At 44.5% G+C, this 19,665-nt stretch overlaps 1 protein-coding gene across 2 annotated transcripts in view; it reads left to right on the top strand.

Moving 5' to 3' along the window:
* Positions 1-336: 336 nt before the first annotated feature.
* RSPH9 (radial spoke head component 9) overlaps positions 337-19,665 on the top strand; it is a 37,746-nt gene continuing 18,417 nt past the window's right edge. The window contains exons 1-5 of one of the 2 annotated variants that reach the window (XM_065835324.2): positions 339-604; positions 791-953; positions 1,515-1,644; positions 2,201-2,347; positions 18,853-19,132. In XM_065835324.2, coding sequence (XP_065691396.1) covers positions 378-604; positions 791-953; positions 1,515-1,644; positions 2,201-2,347; positions 18,853-19,013 — 828 coding nt within the window. In that variant the 5' untranslated portion in view covers positions 339-377 and the 3' untranslated portion in view covers positions 19,014-19,132. Of the gene's footprint in view, positions 605-790; positions 954-1,514; positions 1,645-2,200; positions 2,348-18,852; positions 19,133-19,665 lie in introns of those variants that run through there. The other variant, XM_071806138.1, reaches the window with a different exon arrangement.

The raw sequence follows: 19,665 nt of genomic DNA, 5'->3' as shown, positions 1-19,665 counted from the left end.
GCTCAGTCGCTGAGCTACGGTGGCCCTAGGGCTCCCCTCCCGCGGGGCTTTCCCGGCGGAGCCCTCAGCCCGAGCCGGCCGCCCTCCCACCGGTGGGGGGCCCGGCACCAGCCGCCCAGGAGGCGGCGGCTCCGAGCTGCCGCCATTGTCCGCCGTCACCCATCGGCGCCGTTTCCATGGCAGCAGAGAGGCGGGACCCGCCGTTGCCATGGTGGCGCCGTTTCTCCCTCCGCCGTTGCCAGGACGCTGACTTTGATTGACGTTTCGGGCCGTACCCTCCAGCGGAAGCCCACCGTCACTTTTGACCTCAGCTCCGCGGCAACGGCTCCGCGCCCGCCCGCCCGCCGGTTGCCTGGCAACGGCGACGCGGAGCCGCCATGGAGGCGGCATTGCTGCCCGCCGGGCTGGAGCTGGTGGCCGGCGGCGGCGCGGGGCTGAGCCCGGAGAAGCGGGCGGTGCTGGGGAGCTCGCTGCTGCTCCTTCAGCGCGACTACCGCTTCGAGCGGGTCTGGTTCTGGGGCTGCATCCAGGGCGTGCGCGGCGCCTACTACATCGCCGAGGGGCTGGGGCCCGATCGCGCCGCGCCCCGCAGCCGCCTCTACAGGTGCCGCTGTGGGCAGGGGACGGGCTTCTCCCTGGGGAGGTGGGACGGGGAGGCCTCAGGAGGCCGGTTTGGGGGCTGGTGGGGAGCGGCGTCCCAGCTGTCCTGGTGGAAGCCTCGCCGTGCCCTGAGGGGCCTGGCAAGGCTGCATCGAGCCCTGTTCTCCTGTGTTGTGCTTGTCGCTGACAGCCTGAACTGCGTGGAGTGGAGCCTTCTGCCACCAGCCACCAAGGAGATGGTTGCGCAGGCTGAGCAGCTGAAGGGTCGTTTCCAGGGGGATCCTTCTTTTGAATATGAGAACCCTGAGATAAATGCAGAAGATGCTGAAGGATTGATAGAAGACAGTAAGGAGGTAAATACAGCAAACCACTTCCGAACTCTCTCTGCTACAGTTGTACCCCTCACACTGGACAGGTGGTGGCTCCTCCTTGTATGTAATAAGTAGCCTGAGCTTGTGCTCAGAAAGAACACACAGTTTCCTCTTTGCTGTCATTGTGTAGCAGTGGCTTCTTGATTGAACTTTTACTTTGGTTACTCCTGGGGTTAGACACAGCCCAGAAATATTCGTTCTCCTTTATGTTTTATTATGCACAACTGGTACAGATTCCCACTGCTGTGCCTGAAGCTTTGCATGGGAACTGCAGGTACCCTTCTTTGAAACTGAATAGACAAGTCACAAGTACCTTAATTGAGAGGGAGGAAAGGATGAATGGAGGGACAGTTAATTCTCTGATGAGTCTATAGACTGACTGCTCCTAGCCACATTCTTATGAGAAAAATATTTGATTTGTGGTCCTCCTCTTAGTGCCATCCAAGCCGATGAGACTGTTGTGGTTTCTGTTGTCACTTTTTCTTTTCAGAAATGACAACAATGAAAGCTCTGCCTTTAAAATTTGCCTGTTTTTCTTTAAAGCTCCTAATCAAGGAAGAGGCCCGCCTCGTAGCTACGATAGAACAGATAGACAGAGCAGTTGGTATCATCCCTCGGGGAGCATTTGTGAAGACTCCTCTTGGGTCTGTGCAGGAAAACAGAAACTTTGAAGGTAAAGTCTCATTGTCTTTCTCAGGATCAACTGTACTTCGGTCATAAAGGCTGTAAATTAAGATGACTTTTTCTCTAGCTGATGTCTTGATTGCAGGTTTATTTTTTCCTTGAGAAAGATGAATAGGGAGGAGAGCATCCAATGCCACTGATGTTCAGGTGCATGATTGAACTTTGTAAGGTGAGAGGAAAGCCAGTAATGGCTCTGAGTCATTAAATCTGTAGTTTCATTTGTCTGTGTATCATTCATGTCAGTGTTTAGTGATCATAGCTGCAGTGAATTCTCCACCTAGATAGAATATGTAACCAAAGGGGCCCAGAGAGTTGGTATTGACTCAGTGCCCATTGCTCACTTGGGACTGCAGTTAGCATGCCCTGCAATGCAGAGCATCAGGGAGTACTGCCACCCATTTCTGGCAAGTCTTTGGTCTGCTGTGGAGTCCACTGGAGAAAGACTGTGGTTCTGTCCTGTGCGGTGGGCATTAAAGAAGCATTTGATGGTATAATGTGTTTTAGCCCAGCTCACTGTATTAATGGTTACTAACGGCTGTTTGCAGGTCTTTCTTTGACGGAGGCAAAAAAGTTAAGCTCCTATTTCCATTTTACTGAGCCTGTTAACCTGAAGAATAAAACCCTGCTGGAAAAGGCTGACCTGGACCCATCCATGGACTTTCTAGACTCTCTGGAACATGATGTCCCACAAGGTAAATGTAGCAGAATCAAGAGATGCAGTGAGGGGAAAGGCAGTCTGAGTAGCCTGGGAAACACTGAGAGACAAGGTGTGGGTTAACTGTGGAGTTGGTAGGCTGGGGAAGAGCTCCTGTGAATCTGTAAAGGAACTTTATCCTTTACTAAATATTGTAATTAATTCATTTCTTTAAGTGATCATAAATGCTTAAAATTGTAAGATGTAAGTGTACCAGGGCTGTCACATCCTCACAACAGGTCTTCTGACCATACTGGTAGTTGCACCCTCTGCCTGAGTGCCACAATCTCTCCTGACTTCTGTAAAGCCTGTGACAGCTGGTGTCCCTGCCAGGAGAGATAACCTCACCAGTGACAGAGGGAATTTATGTGGTTGGAAGTATTTCACACCTCTTGTCCCACCCAGTATTGCTTTTCTTTATCTAAATGGGCTCTCATTAACACTAAGCTGATATCTCTGAGAGGCTGAATTAAAACCTTCCTTGGATAAACTGTGTTAGAAATGCTGTAGTGTGGAATAATCTCTGCTCTAGCAGGATTACACACTGTGGAAGGAGAAAGGAAGATGTGCATTCTGGAATTCGTCTTCAGTTCACATCTCTATGGTTCTGTTGGACAACTGTTAAATGTATTTAAAGCCTCTTTCAGGGATTCCTCTGGCAGGATATTTCTCTAAAGAGATGGGAATGACTTGTTTCTAATTGCTTTTTGCTGATTTTCTGCATTTTTCAGTTTGGGCCAAGTGTTTCCACATCCTGCTGTCTAGAAAGATTCTTGGGACACAATCAGAATTTAGGTTTGTTATTTTATTCCTATCCTGGAGTAGCAGGATAGGATAGTAGGCGGCCTGTGCCAGATGGAACTGGCTGGAAGGACAGTGAATTGCCAATGCTGTAAATAGCTTTTCAGACTTTGTCATATATATATATATATATATATATATATATATCCCAGCCTTTCCTTTGGCAGAAAAAGAACTGAGAATGACCCCAGTGAGATCCTGCCTGAATTCTTAACATTTTTAACTATTTAGAGCATAAACAGCACTAAAATCTAAACCATTGTTCAACTTAGTAGGAGTGTCCTTGCTGCAGTAATTTTCCAGAGGTGTAATCTGGAGAGATTGCACATTTTTGCATAAACTGCCTCATTGAGTTGGCCCTTTTGACTCAAAAAGGAGTATTGCAATGGGGGTTAAGTCTTAGATACTTCCTAAGAAAGTTTTTGCTACAGTTTTGTATGGTAGTTCGGCCATGGCTACTGTTTGCATTTTTTCCCCTCTTTTTTTCCTAGGGTTTGTGGTAGGAAGACTTTTTAATTTTGTGAGGCCTGAAACCACAGAGCCCCTGCAGCAGGACATAAATCTGCCATGCTTTCTATGTTTACACTAGAAAACAGGCTCCAAGGGCTAAGAGCCTGAAGGCTCATTTGCACCACAGAGCTGGTTTTAGCCACCTTCAGCTGTGATGGAGAATGGCACCTTGGAAAGTTACAGATCTCATACTGCAGTGTTTCTCTTCTAGTTCCAGGGACCATGCAAGTGGCAGGTCATGCTGTATATCAGACATGAATAAGGCAGTTTTGTGGAAGTCTTTATATCAAATTTGACTTGTAGCTGAAAGTGGGGCTCAGCTGTGCCCCTGTCACGTTTGTCTTCCTGTGGCAACCTGGAGTCTGTGTAAGCGTGAACCTTTGCCCCCTTCTCAGGAGGTTGTTGCTGTTAGTGCATATCTCTACCTCCTCAGAAAAAAGTTACCTCTCAAAGTCTACCTGAGCTCAAGTGCAGCTGAGTGCTTCTTAATGGAAGAGGAAAAGATTCATCATGGTGCCTGTGCAGCTCTTGGCTGTGTTGTCCTGTTCTTTTTGGACTGAACCTGGGGATTGATGGAATGAGCTTGTCAGGCGAAGGAAGTAAGACAGGAACTGGTTACAGGATCAGCAAGGCATGCAGCCTTTCTAATTGCACTCTATCACATGCAGATAGGAGCTCTGACATTAAAGATCAACCCATCCCCCTTTAACAAGCATTCAGGTTGCCTAAAGTACTGCTTGCTTGTGAAAATGTGGGGAAAAAAAAGAACAGAGGGCAGACAACAGGCTTTCTGCTGATTTTATCAGCATGGCCCCACCAAAGTCACTCACTCCTGGTTGCAAGGCACCCAAACTCTGGTTCTTGGACTACCTTCCCTCAACTGTGCCAGTGCGTGTTGGTCCTGACCCAGAGCAGATAGTGCTTTGTAGTTTTCCTGACATGTTGTTCATAGCTCTGGCAAATCCTCTCATTTTGACCCAAAGCTTTTCTTGCCTTTTTGGGCAAGATCCTCTCTTGAACAGTTATTGTCACAGCAGAAGTAGGATTTCCCAAATCTATTGCATCTAGAATTGTGACTGAAGCCGGAATTGTCTCTGCCCTCAACAAATACACAAAAAGGGGACTGAGGGTGAGAGATATCTGAGTGATTCTCCTAGCCTGCATTGGCTAGAATTCCCCAAGCATCTTAAAAGATCTAAAGAACAGGACTGAGTGATTAAGGGCTGATTTTAACCTGTCTAAAAGTAACATCTCTGTTAGAATAGTTTTCTTTATTAATTGGAGGCTGAACATCTGTGACAGCTGTCAAGGGGGTAACTGTCATGAAATGTATGGTGTGTCATTATAGGAGAGCAGAGGTGTCTTACAGAATGGAAAGTTGGAGGCAGAGAGAAGATTTTATATGACAGCTGAGAGGTGGGAAGAAAGGGAGTTAAAACTGGGTTGAATAAAGGAGACAGTGGTGAAAGCAGAGAGTTTAGTGCAAGATTGGAAAACCTGGAGTTTTATAACAAAACTAACTGCCACCCTATCTTAACCAGTGCTATCTGTGGTGATTGCAGGTTCCAGATTCTGTCTGTGTGTCTATTTATCAGGTTATCTGTGCATTTTAAGAGTTCAGAATATGTTGCTACTCCTCCCCTAACCATACTGTGAGTCTGTTTTTCCTTTGTGTCTCAGCTCCCAGAGGCAAGTGATTGTGTGAGTTAGCTTTTATTAAAAAAATTACTTTAAAAAAAATGATTGTAGAGAAAAGTGGGAGAATGTGAACTCTGTCTTAAAAGCAAATTCAATTGGTTTATCCCCTTTAAAATCTCCAGGTCTCTGAGCCAAACTCACTAATTTGAGTGGCCTGACTCATGAGTTTTGAACATGGAGGGGCTGTGATACTAATCTTCTGTCACCACAGTATCAGATCATGTAATGCTTCATTCTGATCCAAATGGCCAGCTGGCCAGAATATTGCATGCTGGGATCTGTAGGTTTTGCTGGCCATATGTCTGCATTAAAGATAAGCTTGTTTGCTCTAGTCTAAGCAGACAATCTGCTCAACTTTATGCACAATTAGATGTAGCCTTTCAGCTGCTGGCAGATTGCCAGTGTAGTTCATTCTGCTGCGCAGAGCAGCACCCTGGGCGGTAGCGTTTCAGGAACTTGAGTTGTGGCAGTTTTACGTGTGCTTGTAGATAATGGAATGGCAAAGCAAATAGCAATAATTCCTAGCGTGCCTGCAGCATTTTCACTTGATGACATAATATTGTGTAGATATGAGATAATAGTCACTTGTCAGGCAGTGGCGTTGTGGGGAGAATGAACATGGAGGGAGAAGGGTGATTTTACTGTGACCATGGTCAGGCAATGCTATATTCTGTGTGGATAGGGGATAGAAGAAAGCCTAAGGTATTATACTAGTGTAGAATAGAAAGCTTGGCAAGGAGCAAAATAAGGGGTGGAGAATTCAGCTTTTTGGCACTTTCAAACTACCATTCAGAAAAGCAATAACTTGAGTCTGAAGGTTTGTTACAGATTACTGACTCAGATCACTTTGATATGGAGATAAGGGACACCAACAGGGCACTGTTAAAAACTGATGCAGGAGGAGAGATATGTCAGATGCAAAGGGAAAGAAAAATGGAGATAGGAAAAAGTATGAGTGGAAATTAGATTTCTATGAGAAGAATTTATTAAAAAGTCACGACTCTCAGTCAAGAAATAGCTGCTTTTGGCTAAAGGCCTACCACAGTCATTGGTCGAGTAAAAGTAGGAATTAGAATAAAAAAAAAAAAAAAAAAGAAAGAAATGCAGGAAGTTGGGCACAACTGATGACTGACATAAATTGGAGTTGATCATGAGTAGAAAATGACAAAGGAGGTCAGGATAACCTGGAGTAATCCATGGCAACTATAAGGAGGATTTTTTTCAAGTACATTGAGAGGAAAAGAAAGCATAGTACTGGAAACTTTCACTAAAGGGGAATGGTAAAAGGCTGATAAGAACATGGAAGGGCAGAAATGCTCAATAATTTTTTTCTGGTTTGTTTTGGAAAGAATGCTGACTCACATCAAATGAAGAAAATAAAATACTATTTCAGACAGTTTTCAGACTATTTGCTAAAGGCAACCTTTTCTGTTCATCAGAAAATGAAAATGGCAGAGCCAGATAAGTTAATCCTGAAATAATCATCTCAGGACACTTGTGGTATACTTACAATGCTGACCTTTAACAAATTCCAGCATTGCAGAAATATTCCCCTAAACTTATCTTGATTAGTAGTTGTGATTCAGAAATCACTGAATGGGTGTATTTCTGGAAGGGGTCAGAAGGGGCTTCAGCTGGGGCCAGTGCCAGTATTGATATTCTTCAATTTATTTCTGAATGATGTAGAAGTAAAGGATTGGCCGAGAGAGAAATTATGACAAGGGAAAGACGGCTACAGAGATCTGGTAAACTGCACTTACTTAAAGTACATTTTGATGCAGCTACCTGCAAAATTGTGTATCTAAGAGCAGGGACTGGAAGACAGACGTGTTCTGGAAGCTGAGGCTCTGAAGGGAAATCCATGCACAACCCACTGAACATCAGCTCCCAGTCTGATCCTGAGACTTAAAAGGCTAATACGATCTGTGGATTTATGAACAAGGGCGTAGCAAATCGGAACAGGGAGGTGACTTTACTTTTGCATATTCTGTTAGTGGAATCAGAACTGGATTACTGCACATTGCAAAACTGGAGAGTTGCAGAAAAGAATCACAAAATGATTCAAGGACTGGTGAGAGACAGAAACAGTTTAAGCTGTTTATCTTATGGAAAAGAACATGAGAATGACTGTGTTACACTGTATAAATACTCCATGGAGTTTAAGTGCTGGGTACTGAAGATCTATTTAGTATAGCAGTAACCAGCAGCTGAAAATTACAGCCAGAAAAACTAAAATGAAAAATTAGGTGCAAGTTTGAACAGCTAGCAAGTGCAATGGATGTGTCTGTGTCTCTTAGTGTCTTAGCATCATGCTGGATGTCTTGGGAATTATGTTTTAGCCCAATGCTAGTCACAGACATGAGTAGCTGAGTTCAGTTTAATGGGCAGTGGTATGTACGAATTCAGAACAGACAATTTCCTGGTATGCCTAGCTATAAACTCGACAACAGCTGTGGAGCGTGATGCTTAGCTTTGGCTTTTTTATTGTCAGTGACAATAACAAAAAGGTGAGAGTGGGTTCCTGAGACAGTGACTCTAAGCACAGCTGACTTTGCTTCCTGAACTGTGATGGGCTCAAAAGAGGACTGAGGAGATTCCTGACTGATTGCTGTCCATTGTAGAGAGTAAACCATGGAGCTGAGACCTCTCAGATGTAATTGCTGACTCTGTAATGCTGGGAGATTTTATAGCATCACTCTAAGTGGGTATACAATGGCATGATGGATAGTGAGTCTTGTCTACTTGCTGTTTCAAGATTCAGCTAGAGGAGGAAGAACAGTGCCTCCTTTACCATTTTGACTGTGGAGGAAGTGACAGCCATTTAGTTTGTAGCTCTGTTTCTTCACCTGAATGTGCAGTGGTTTTGGAGCATTCCTTAAACAGCATTACAGACAAAGGCATCTGTGGCTATTTCCTTGGCTGAATACTTTGGGTACTAGCCTTTCTGTAAGCTTGCTGAACAGTAGCTGGGGTTAGAACACTAACCTTCTGTCCTCTGAGCTTCATTAGCACGCTCTTTAGTGGTTTAGCAAAAGCTGGTGCTTAATGGGCCCCTTAAGATGGAAAGGTTGCATTTCTAAGTGGGAGACAGTTTCCTTTAGCCACTCTCACAGGACATTTTGGTAGCCCCATCTTGGATGCCCCAAAGGTGGGAAGCAAGAAGGCCAGGAGACACAAACCTGCTTTATCTCCATGCATTAACAGAGCTAATTAACTCCCTTTTGACCCACCTCCAGGCGATTAATCCCCAATCAGCCTCCGTCTCCAGCCATTTGAAGAGCCTGTGTCTGCAGAGGTATTTACAACCCCCAGCTAGCCAGCAGAGAGCAAGTCGGCCTGTTATCAGGGCTCTAAGACAAATGGCTGCCTATCTCCCCAGTGGCCTTGCAAAATCCAGCGAAGTGCTGTGCTGTGCTGGCCACCTACTTTCACCCAGCCTCCCTTCTCTGCTAACATTTCACAGATGTGACCTGAGCCCTCCTCTTTCATTGCTTAACAATAAGCAGCACCTCCCTAGCTCTGTGAAAGCTGAGAGCAAGAGCACTTTACTTCTTAGCCTGCCAAGAGCCACACGGGGACAAGGCTTTTCAAGCTGTCTCACTGAAATCCAAACTAAAAGAGCCATAATGAATGAGACTTTCGTGTTAGCAAGGATAAAAAGAGGTAGCCAAAATGTAAACCAAAATACCTAGCAAGGCTCACAGCTGCCCTTGTTCCTGGTTAGGAGAGGTGATCCTTAGGCTTGTTATGTGTGAAACTGAGCTACAGTATCCCATGGAGTTACCTGACATTTATAGAAGTGGTTTTGACAAACAAGCATTATAATACAGTGGTACAGAAGGAGTAAAACAGATCCATGTGCATAGAACAGTCAGCTTTCACATGTGGAAACTGATCTGAATAGCTGGCTCAATGGGTTGCTAGTTAAAGCGTTGGTACCTGAATTTCTCTGTTAAAACTGAAGCCAGCCATCCCTAGAAATAATTCTAGGGTGGCCGTAGCTGCTACCTTCCAGCAGGGTGCACTATGGTGCCAGCATTGTCAGTGCTGAGCACAGGAAAGGGAACCACAGAAAAGTAAAATGAGAAAGAAAGGCACCAAGAGCAGCATCAAATTGAGGAGAAGGTATGGTCTGAATTTCCAGGCTGTGTGTAGTATACTGACCTCGTGAACTGCAGGTATGGAGAAGAGGCTCTGTCCCTTCCAAGCTTAGGCAATTTTTGGAATGGTCACCGGGCTTTTCAATAGCTTTCTTAGCATCCTTAGTGATCACGGGCAAGCAGTGGTCACAGACAAACAAATAAGCATGTCTCCTGCATCATTCAAAAGCAGAGACATTCTTCATTTTTGCTAGTAATGACCCAAGAGAGTTGTCTGGGAGCAACACAAGATGTTGTCCCTCCTGCAGTGGGGGCACTGCCAGCTCAGGATTTCAAGATGAGACTGGAACCTCCCATGTGGCAGCACAGCAAGAAGACTCCAGAGCCAGATAGCTTCTGCCTGGCTATCCATGGCCTGCCTTGATTTCTGGAAAGAAGTCTGTTTTCCTTGGGCTTTGTGTCTATGAGTAATAAAGCAGTGCATTCACTGCTTTTGGGCCCTAGGTCTGTATCACCTCAGGGGGCTTGTTTAGTCAGAGGCCTTGGATGAATTTACACCAGAGCAGGGCTGCCCATCAACTGAGAGCTGTGGTGGAGTTCTTCACCCTCCTGGCTGCTGCAGTGAAAGAATGAGGACAGAAGCTGAGTCTTCATAGCAGCTTTCCAGGGATCGTATTTAAAGTTTTTTCCTCCTCAGTAAAAGAAATCATTGCCGACCCCGTCTCCATTTCAGCTCTTGGTTCATTGGACATGAAAAGGGGATGAACTTCTTGCTGAACTGATGGGAAATGCTGGTAAAGCCTCTTAGAGCCAGAAATTGTTATAACCACATCAGTCAGCCTTGGCCAAACCCTTTCTCCAGGGAATGATGAAAAATTACTTGCAGGGGAAAGCCTAGGGCAGTCTGTGTGTCACTGAAGTCAGAATGAGGTCAGCTTTTGCTAGGAGTGATCTATTTCTGAAGGTGCTCCATGTCAGGAGAGGTAGTTCTTCCTGTGCAGCAGTTGGCCTCGGTGCCAGCCCTGCGTATAGCTTTCCTTTGCTGTTCACTGCCCCTTTGGCCATAGAACTTTTGCAGGGAGGGAGTCAACAGGCGTTGTCTTGTTTTACTGTACACAAATATCACATGAATTGAAATTCTGCATGCTGAAGGGGTGTGTGGCTGTGTGTAGTTGATTGCAGTTGATCTGTGGTGTATTTGTAGAGCAGTTGTGCTGTGCAGACAGGCTATCCCAGGCACTCGAAGATGCTTAGCCATCTTCAGTGTTCAGAATTAGCTTGAATATTGACACAGCTGCCCTGTGCTGTGTGGTATGCTCAGTGTGACAGTCTTATCATAAACTGGTAAACTCCTCAGGTAATTTGGGCTAGAATTGTATCTAGTTTAGTATGAAAATATTGACAGTTTATAATCTGTGCCATCTGTTCCTGGTCCTAAGCCCTTTTAACTAGCTCTGCTACTTTGATGAGGTAAGAAGTACAACTGGGGGACTGACAGGGCTTGTAGCCTTGCCCCTCCTGCAGGAGAGTAAATTGGATGTCCTCTAAGTATGTGGTGGGTTTTGAATCCCTGCATCGACTGCTTTGTGTTCTCTCAGAATTCAGAGATCAATGTGAGGTTCTTGGCCCCTAATCCAGCCCCTGTTCATCATTATCAGCTCCTCAAAGTGGCCAGAGCTTTGTTATCAGGAGAGGCAAAATCTTACAAGGTGGCCTTAATCTCCTCTGAGAGTCAGACAGATATTCTCCCGTGGGTAAGAAAGTGACAGTGACCGAAAGCTCTAGGGGGAAGCGGGCTAGAACAAAGCTGTCCATTGCATCCTTTCATCAAACTGTTAATCTTTCTTTCAAAGACATCACATTTGTTTGGTGACAAAAGCCCCAAAGAAGCTGAATTGAGCCTGAAATCCTGTAGCAAGATTTAGAGGAAGCGTCTTTCATTCCGAGCAGGGAGGGGCGAGAGACTCCTTTTTCTTCCTACCAACCAATGGGCTCCGAGAAGCCCACGAAGGTGACGGATTAATGCAGCGGCTCCCCAGGTAGATGCTACGTGACTCCTGGCACGCTCCAAAAACGTTTCCACAGCGACTAGCTGAACAAGAAATATGGAGTGTGACGAGATCCAGTGTAAACTTGTGCTTCGGAAGGAGGGTGCTTTGCCACTCTGAGAGATTTCTAAATTTACCACAGAAGATGCAAGATACAGTGATCTGTATTGCAGTTGTCAGAATCCAAATAACAGGGATTTTAATCAGTTTTCCTACTCCTTTTACGTTTTCATTGCATATGGTCTTGCTGTTTCCTCTAGTGCACAGCTCCATTCCGAAGCTTTATTCTGGATGCTTTCTGTGCAAAGTCTGCATCTTTTTCTTAATAACAACAACAGAAAACTAAGGATTCTAGCTCTATTCTAATTATCAGGTGGATTTAGGACTAAAGGGCCAACTAACTGGGCTATAAGGGAGGCTGTAATTTGATGTGCATTACTTCTGTGCTAGTTTTTTCAGTCCTTCCCATTCTCTGCTGCTCATTTATGTCTGTGTATTGTCTTTTCTTTTGTGTTGGCATTGCTGGCTGTGTAGCCAGATTCCAGCTGGAAAAATAACTTTATTTTTGGCTAGACTATTTTTCAGCTAGATTGTTTCCCTGACCTGGTTCACTGAGCAGTAAATAAGCACTTTTGTGGTCTCTATGATGGAAGAGTGATGGGGGGGGGCGCAAATAAGGGTTTGAGGGCAAAGGCTGCTTCAACTGGATTAAGCAGCACTGTTGTCAGATGTCTAAGTATGGCCTGAATTTCACCTAGTACTTGGACGCACCTGAATACTGTGCACCAGGGACAACATTGCAATCCCTGGATCTTCCTTGTCAGCAGGAACAGGTATTTTGTGTGTCAACGAAAGGCCCAGGCCTGTCTTAATCATTTGTGCTGCAGAGGCATCCCCAATGGGAGAGGATAACGGAGAGAAAAAGCCTCTGAAGTAGGATCATTTTACTTTGAGGTTTGGGCATGGTTGTATTTGTGTGTCAAAGAGGTGGCAGGCATTAGGACCAAGTGAGAGCTGCTTGGCAGCGCCTGACTGGTTTTAAGCTGTGCTTCCCTGGCTCTGGTGGCTTTTTAAAATAGTACTGAACCTGCAACCAGTCTGTGTTTTTATTTAATTATTATTAAATAGTTATATGGGGAATTGGAGATATTGACAAGAGTGTTAACATATGGGGTGCAGGTGGTGTGTCATGCAAATTAAAGAGATTTAGTTTGCAGTCAGTAAGTGGCATGAAGGAGTTTGAGCCCACATAAGAGTATTTGGATGTGTCCTTCTGGCTGGTGGGCTGTGTGTGAAACATCCGTGTGGCAAAATTTGTTGAGAGCCAGAGCACAGGTGACCTTTCATTACAACTGCTCTGCTTGGAAATTTGTCTTTGTTCCCTACAGGCAGCAAATTAGAAGTAGGAAGCTCTTCCCAGTGTAGGATTTTCTGCTGGAGTGGAATGGAAGCTAAATCCCATGGGCGTAGCATAGCTTTGTCAGAGCTAAGTGCTTGGGGTCACACAGCCAAGGCTGCTTTCGCAAAGGGAAACAGTTATGTTGCCCCTCTCTGGGTGTTCCTATTTGTCCTATAGCTCAGTACTTCACTCTCACTCAGGACTGACTGCAGCAAGATATGTTATAACCTGCTCTTGCTCTGTGTTAATGGTAAGTGCAACCATGCTGTAGCTGCTTTTCCCTTGAGACATCTCCTCCTTTACACAGCAATTGATAATGTCACTTTTATGACCCTCTGTGAGCTTTTGTGACATGGAGCCTCTGTATCAGGCTGTCTAGCTCTTAAAGCTGTTTCTTCTCAAACTTGCGCTGAAATGAGGCATTGCTGAATCACCTCCAAAGCAGCAATGTTATGAGAGGTCATACTGAAAGTGGACCAGTTACTGCAGGAAAGTTCTTCTGCAAACAGCCCACTTAAAAGGCTTTTGTTTAAAAGCTAACGTCTCACGCACCCTATTGCCTGTGTGAATTACAAGATTCAGCCTGTAGCTGAGACAGACTTGGGGAATGAGACAGGGATTTCTATTGGCAACTGGAAAGGAAGAAGCAGCTGAGGAGGAGGTTGACTTTTGAAATTCAGCCCTGGTGTCCTGGCAGCTGTGCAAGAGCCATAAAAAAGCCAGTGGTTTAACACTGGGTGAGCATCAGGATCTTCAAAGCACCTTCTTGTTTGGGAAAGATGTAAGGAACTCCTCAGAATTCCTGCCGGTGTTTGGAGGGTGGAGGCTGCAGCCTGATCCAAAGAGGGAATAGGAAGCTCCAGATCTACATCCAGTGGATATTTTTCCCATGCTCTTTCCTCCCACACAGCAGCTCCCTCCCTTCCCTTCTAGAGCAGCAACAGGCAATAGTTTCAGCACAGACAGTGCCTGACATCCTTGGATTTGCTGGGTGCAGCTTAAGAATTAACTCGCTGTTTAAAAAAAAGTATTTTGAAGAATGGAAACCTCACCAGAGCAGTGTTACTGTAAGAGATCTCTAGCGTGAGAGCAATGATCTCCAGTTCCCTGCACCTCAGCTTTGCGTGATGAGTGAAGTTAACTCAGCTGCCTAATTCAGAGACAATACAGGCTACAGTTCACATGTATATGCAAGTTAAAATCAGTATTTAACTCTAGGAAAGCCAGCTTTTACTTGCTGTCTCTTAGTCCTAGTTGTATTCCCTCCAATGCAAATAATTATTTCAATTTTTTTTCCTGAAAACTTTTATCTAGGAGTTTTGTTATACCTCGAAGAGCGACGCTCTGGGTTTCCCAGCTTCCCAGTAACAGACATGTTGTCTGACACAGGGGTACTGATGAGCACAGGGACTGCCATGGGGTATTCTGAACTAATGTTAGAAAGAATTTGAACTCTGCATTTTTATAGTCATACAGACCTACATCTACCTATGCAATGATTTTACTCAAAGAACCATTTGTAATAGGAGGGAAGTTAAAAAAAAAAAAGGATAAAAGCGGCATTTAATTTTCATTATTCTCCTCATCCCTTTTTATATCGTATTATTAAATGCATTTATAGGCTTTCTCTTGAAGTAGGAAGGCATATTCATTTTAAGCTATTATTTCATACTGGTCATTAGCTACTGATTAAAGTACTTTTAGAATGATTTATGACATTATTTCAAACTCCTACAAGAAAGATGGGCCCGAAAAAGCATCCTGTTGTTTGAAGATTGTGAGATTTGAGCTGTGATGGAAGAAAATACAATTGTCTTCAGTCTTTCAAGAAGAGCAATCTTCTCCATGTCTCCTGACTTCAAATATTGTTTTCTGGACCATTTCCTCAAATGCTGCTATTGTGGTGAGGTATGGAAAAAAAAAGAGTACTGAGATAATGGGCCCTAATTTCTTCTTTTAAAGAAAAGGACCAGAATAAGCAGACAGATTCCTGAACTTTAATGTGGTGCCTTCTTAGGAGGCAGACAGCAACACTGTGTATCAAATGCAGTTTCTGAATAGGTTTGGTGTGTTGCAAAAGTACAGTCTGGAAAAGTATACTGAATAAATCACCTTTGATAGCTGGGTTAGAAAAATGTCCCCAGTTATCTGGTTGGTAAAAGGTGGAAGGTGGCACTACTGCTGCTGTTTGGCAATGCAGAAAAAAGAGCAGCTCTATGACTAATCATCATTCTAGCTGAAAACAGGATCTGAATGAAAATAGCATTGCAGTTTCAGGCAGTTTCTTATAATTTTTCCTGTCATCAACCTATGTTGTATTGGTCTGGTTGGGATTGCCCTTAAGTAACCTGCTTGTTTTGTTCAGGTCCTCATTTCACAGGAAGGCTTATGCAGACAAAACTTTATTGTCTGTACTTGCATAGAACTAGATGCAGAATCAATGGTCAGAGAGGAGCTGGAAAGTGAACAACTTAAAATTCCTCAAAGGTCTCACATTTATGAAAAGACAAATTTGAGAGTTTATAGCTTGGACAGATGGCAGGGAAATGAAGCAGCTGCACATCGCTGCATAAAAGTGAATGCAGATCTAGCATAAAAGTGTATGGAGCTGTCTTCAATTACATCTGTTCATTTCTGCCAGGTGTGAAGGTGTATGGGAAGTTCCTTTGATCAGCAGAGCTAACTGCTGATGAATACTCTGCAGAGATTGATAAGCCTATGTGACACTGGATAAAGGTTCTGAGATCATGGATCCAAGTACTGTATTGCCTCAGAGCATAGGTATGGGGATTTAATCAAGTTGAACTTGATTTACTCTACCTTCTCTGTGAATTTGTCCAACAAAACCACATCTGAATCCAGATATAGTTCCTGAGAGCATTAATATCCCTGTTTTCCCTCTCACCTTTCCTACTTGTCATGCTCCAGGCATTTCTTTTTCTTCTTTGTAAATAGTTTGGGGGCAGAGGGTTCATCTGTGTACATTTACATACATATACAAGCCATCACATGTACTTAGGCTGCTGGATGCTTTCAGTAGGTTGGGAGGCATTACGAACTAGATAATCCCTAAAGGCTTTCACCACCCAGCAAGGCAAGGCACAGTCCTACTCTTGACAGACTTGCTTCTCAGTGGACTGGTCCTAAATCAAAGATGATGAGAGCTCCTCATTCCATTATCTTTTTGTCACAGAAACTCTTCCGAAAGTTTACAGTCCCTCCTGCAAACCAATGTGTAATGCTGCAGCAAGAACCACAAGTATTTGGATGAAAGGCGTGCAGATCATTTCTGCAAGTTCAAGCTGCAAAAAAACTGCACTGAAATCAAAGTCAGTTCAATGTTCAAAGGAGAAATGGAAAAAGTAATTTGTCACAATTACATTCAGACTTATTTGCTTGCCATTTGTTGCTCAACACCCCTACACATAGTCTAGCTACTGCCACTAGCAAATGTTAAAAACTTGTCAAGTTCAAGAAACTGTTTGAAAGCTTGTCCTTTGACAGCACATGGCTGTAATGTTTCAGTCACTGGATGATCTGCCTTATAGTGAGTTGCTCCCTAGCTGGGTTTCCATGCTACCCAAGCAGTGAAGTTTCTTAAGAACATACAGATTTTGTCAGAGACATAGTCAGTCAGTCAGAATTTGTAATCCCAGTGGCTGAACCATAATATGTGTTTTTACTCTAGGTATGACAAAGATCCAGTCCAGTTTGTGTCCATATGAGTGACACTGGAGAGACTGCATGGGGGATTTGGGTTACCTTGCATGTGGAGCCACTGCCTGAAAAAGACACTAGCTCATGTTTTAACTAGGACCTGTGCAAAGAATGTCACAGCACAAGGAAGGTGAAAAGATGGCACACACCTGTACTGATCCTGCCATATATTAAGTAGTGTTTTGCTTTACTGCGATTCCAGCTGTTTGTCTTTAGTGGAAACACGGAGCTGAGTGAGTCAGAAATAAGCTCTCCAGCGCAGAAATCTCCTGAGTCCTTAAAGACTGTGAATGTCTCTTTTGTATTTCTGTCCTGCAGCCAGAGTCAGTTTGTCAGGCACCTGTTCTTGCTGTTCATTTAGTTCCATGTTTGCACATAACTGAAGAAGGTACTTTAAAAGGTAACAGATTAAAGATAACACAGGACTTATGTTGTGCATATTATGGTATAACAAACCTGTGAAAGTTGCTACTAAAGGAGACAGGGGAAATAATGGTGTCCAATAAACTTTTGAAAAGTACAGAAATACAAAGATAAGAGGTAGGTAACAGGTCAGCAGCACAACTCTTGACACCTGGTTTTAGATGGCTTTAAACTGTGTTGTTCTTTTCTGATTCTGCAGCCACCATATATACATTTCCCCTCAACCTCCCTCCTTCGTCAAGCCCTCAACTACCGTAGTTTGCCATGAACCGCCTAAGAGATGACAGGTACTGCAAGTGAGTGTGCAAGAGCCCAAAACTCAGCAAACACCAATTGTGCAGCCAGCTGCTGCCTCTTGGCTGCCAGGCAAGCCAAACAGCCTGTGCTTCCTGGCAGCTGCAGGCAGACCAAATAGCTTCAGGAGCTGCAGTCAACCCCTGGGCCATGTCCTGTGGAGATCGGCTATAGGAACTTGTGGTGTTAAAAGCCCCTCTGCCCTTGGTCGGATGTGACTGAAATTGGCAGAGGCAGAAGTTAGTGGGAGAAGGAGAACCAGCAGCTGACAGCAATCACAGAAGCCCTTCCCCAGGCTAACCATGACATGAGTAAGCATGAGTCACAGCACAAACTGATGAGCCTAAAATTATCTACAAGCATGAATACCATCTAACTGGCCCAACACATTATTGGCTTTCTGCTTACTCTGGAATTGACAGATTTTGGCTTTGGGTGCAGATAGGCTGACTGCTTGACTCTAGGCCAGTTGTAGCCTGACTGCTCCAATTGCATTTTCTTTTATTTGGGCTTGCTGCTTTTGTTTTTAGATTGAGATTCTGCAGAAACCTTCTTCCCTACATTGTAGCCTCTAGGCATTACTGATTTTGGTGCTGAAGCTGGTATTCTCCTGGGAGCTCCTTGCCCTCTGGCACTGAATCCAAGCTGATGCTCCAGCCCCCTCCCCTCCGGCATTGTTCCCAGGCTGTAGTGTCAGACGCAAAACAAATACTCAGTGGCTCAGAGCTCCTTGCATCCAGGAGAAATTATATTTTCACGCTGGCTCTGAATCTCCTCTGCAGAGCCAAAGCAAAATTAATGCAAAAACTAATCCCTTTGCCCCCACCACGCACATCCTCTTCAATGGTGGAGCCAAGAAAGACTGAAGAGAATTAACCTTTTCTGTAAATTTCTCTGAGATAGGAAACGCTCTGCTTTACATTTTTCCTTCTTCCTCTTTCCCAGCCACTGCACCAGGGAAACCAGTCTTCCCTGGAGCAGGAAAGCACCTTCTTCTTCCTACTACTAATGCTACGAATTTATTTTAAGAAGACATTTCATACCTATGCAGGATTGCTACAGCTAGTCTTGGCTCTCCGTAGCTATTAGCCAGACCAAGTAGGTGGCAGAGCTTATTAGAGTAACTGCTGCCCACTCAGAACCAGCCAAGAATAGCTGTAGCCTCTCCTAGGGATCAAATGTACAAGTCTGGAGCTCCAGGAGTCCCTTCCTGTGACGCATATGACATTAGCATCACAGCCATGGGAATATGCTACTGTGTGAAACTAGACAGACATCTGGAAATGAAGGCAGCCTCTAATGCTGAACTGACAAAAGAAGAAAAGGCATCAAGCTTTCTGCTCTCCCTGAATTTCCCCTTTTGAGGTGTCAGAAACTCCAGTGCAGCCTTGTGCACTGTTAACTGGTCAGGCAGAACCTGCTGTAGTCCTCCTCTCAGCACAGTGACAGCTTGCTCCAGGAATGCCGCCTCTTTCTCCTTTGCAGTGACTCATTTGTGTATGTTCTCGCACAGGCTCCTGGACTGTCCAGCTAGAGAAGGGAGGCACTGTGGTGGTGCTGCGGAGCCTGCTCTGGCTGGGACTAACCTTCTACCATGTCCCAATGACCAAGCAATACGGCTATGTCTACTTTGGCACTGGTGAGAAGAACTTAGATCTGCCCTTCATGCTGTGACTCTCCCGTCTGGGATGAGGACTTGAGAACATCTAGATTTTATACTTCAGATATTTTTGTTTATTGCTTGTTCTAATAAATGTGTGAAACCTCTGCACTTTGAGCAGGGTTATATTGTACCTGGACTCTGGGCCCTGATTCTTCTCCTAGGACTCCACAGTATGCAATCCTCCCTCAACTCTAGACTGCATTCCCTGTAATGTGTCACTGCAGATCCTTGAGATAGGAACAAATTGCATTTTCTTCCATGATGGCTGAAGCCCTAGGTCAGAAATCAAACCTAGGCCATCTGTTTTATTACAAAGGCACCATGCATACACAAAAACCCATTTGCAGACAACACAAATGAAAACCTGCTGTCACCTGTGAATGACATGCCTTGGAGTCAAAGTAGAAAGCTGATGCACACTTTAAGAGATCTCTGCTAAACTCTCAACTCCAGAAAGGCACACTGAAGAGAGTGTTCTGTTTTTCAGATATTAGGTTTCACCAAAATTAGAGGGTTTTTTCCAGCACATGGCACTAAACTGCAGGAAAAAAATTAACTGTGGGCATCACCTGGTCTTTTGCAAAGTGTGCTCATTCTAGCTCACCTCAAATCAATGGTTTAATCCAGTGGCTTCTCCATTAGTAAAACTCACTGAGCAGAGCT

The sequence above is a fragment of the Patagioenas fasciata genome, chromosome 3, assembly GCF_037038585.1.
Source record: "Patagioenas fasciata isolate bPatFas1 chromosome 3, bPatFas1.hap1, whole genome shotgun sequence".
Classification (NCBI taxonomy): Eukaryota; Metazoa; Chordata; class Aves; order Columbiformes; family Columbidae; genus Patagioenas; species Patagioenas fasciata.
Note: the sequence above shows the minus strand (reverse complement) of the source record. Positions and strands in the feature narration are given on the sequence as shown.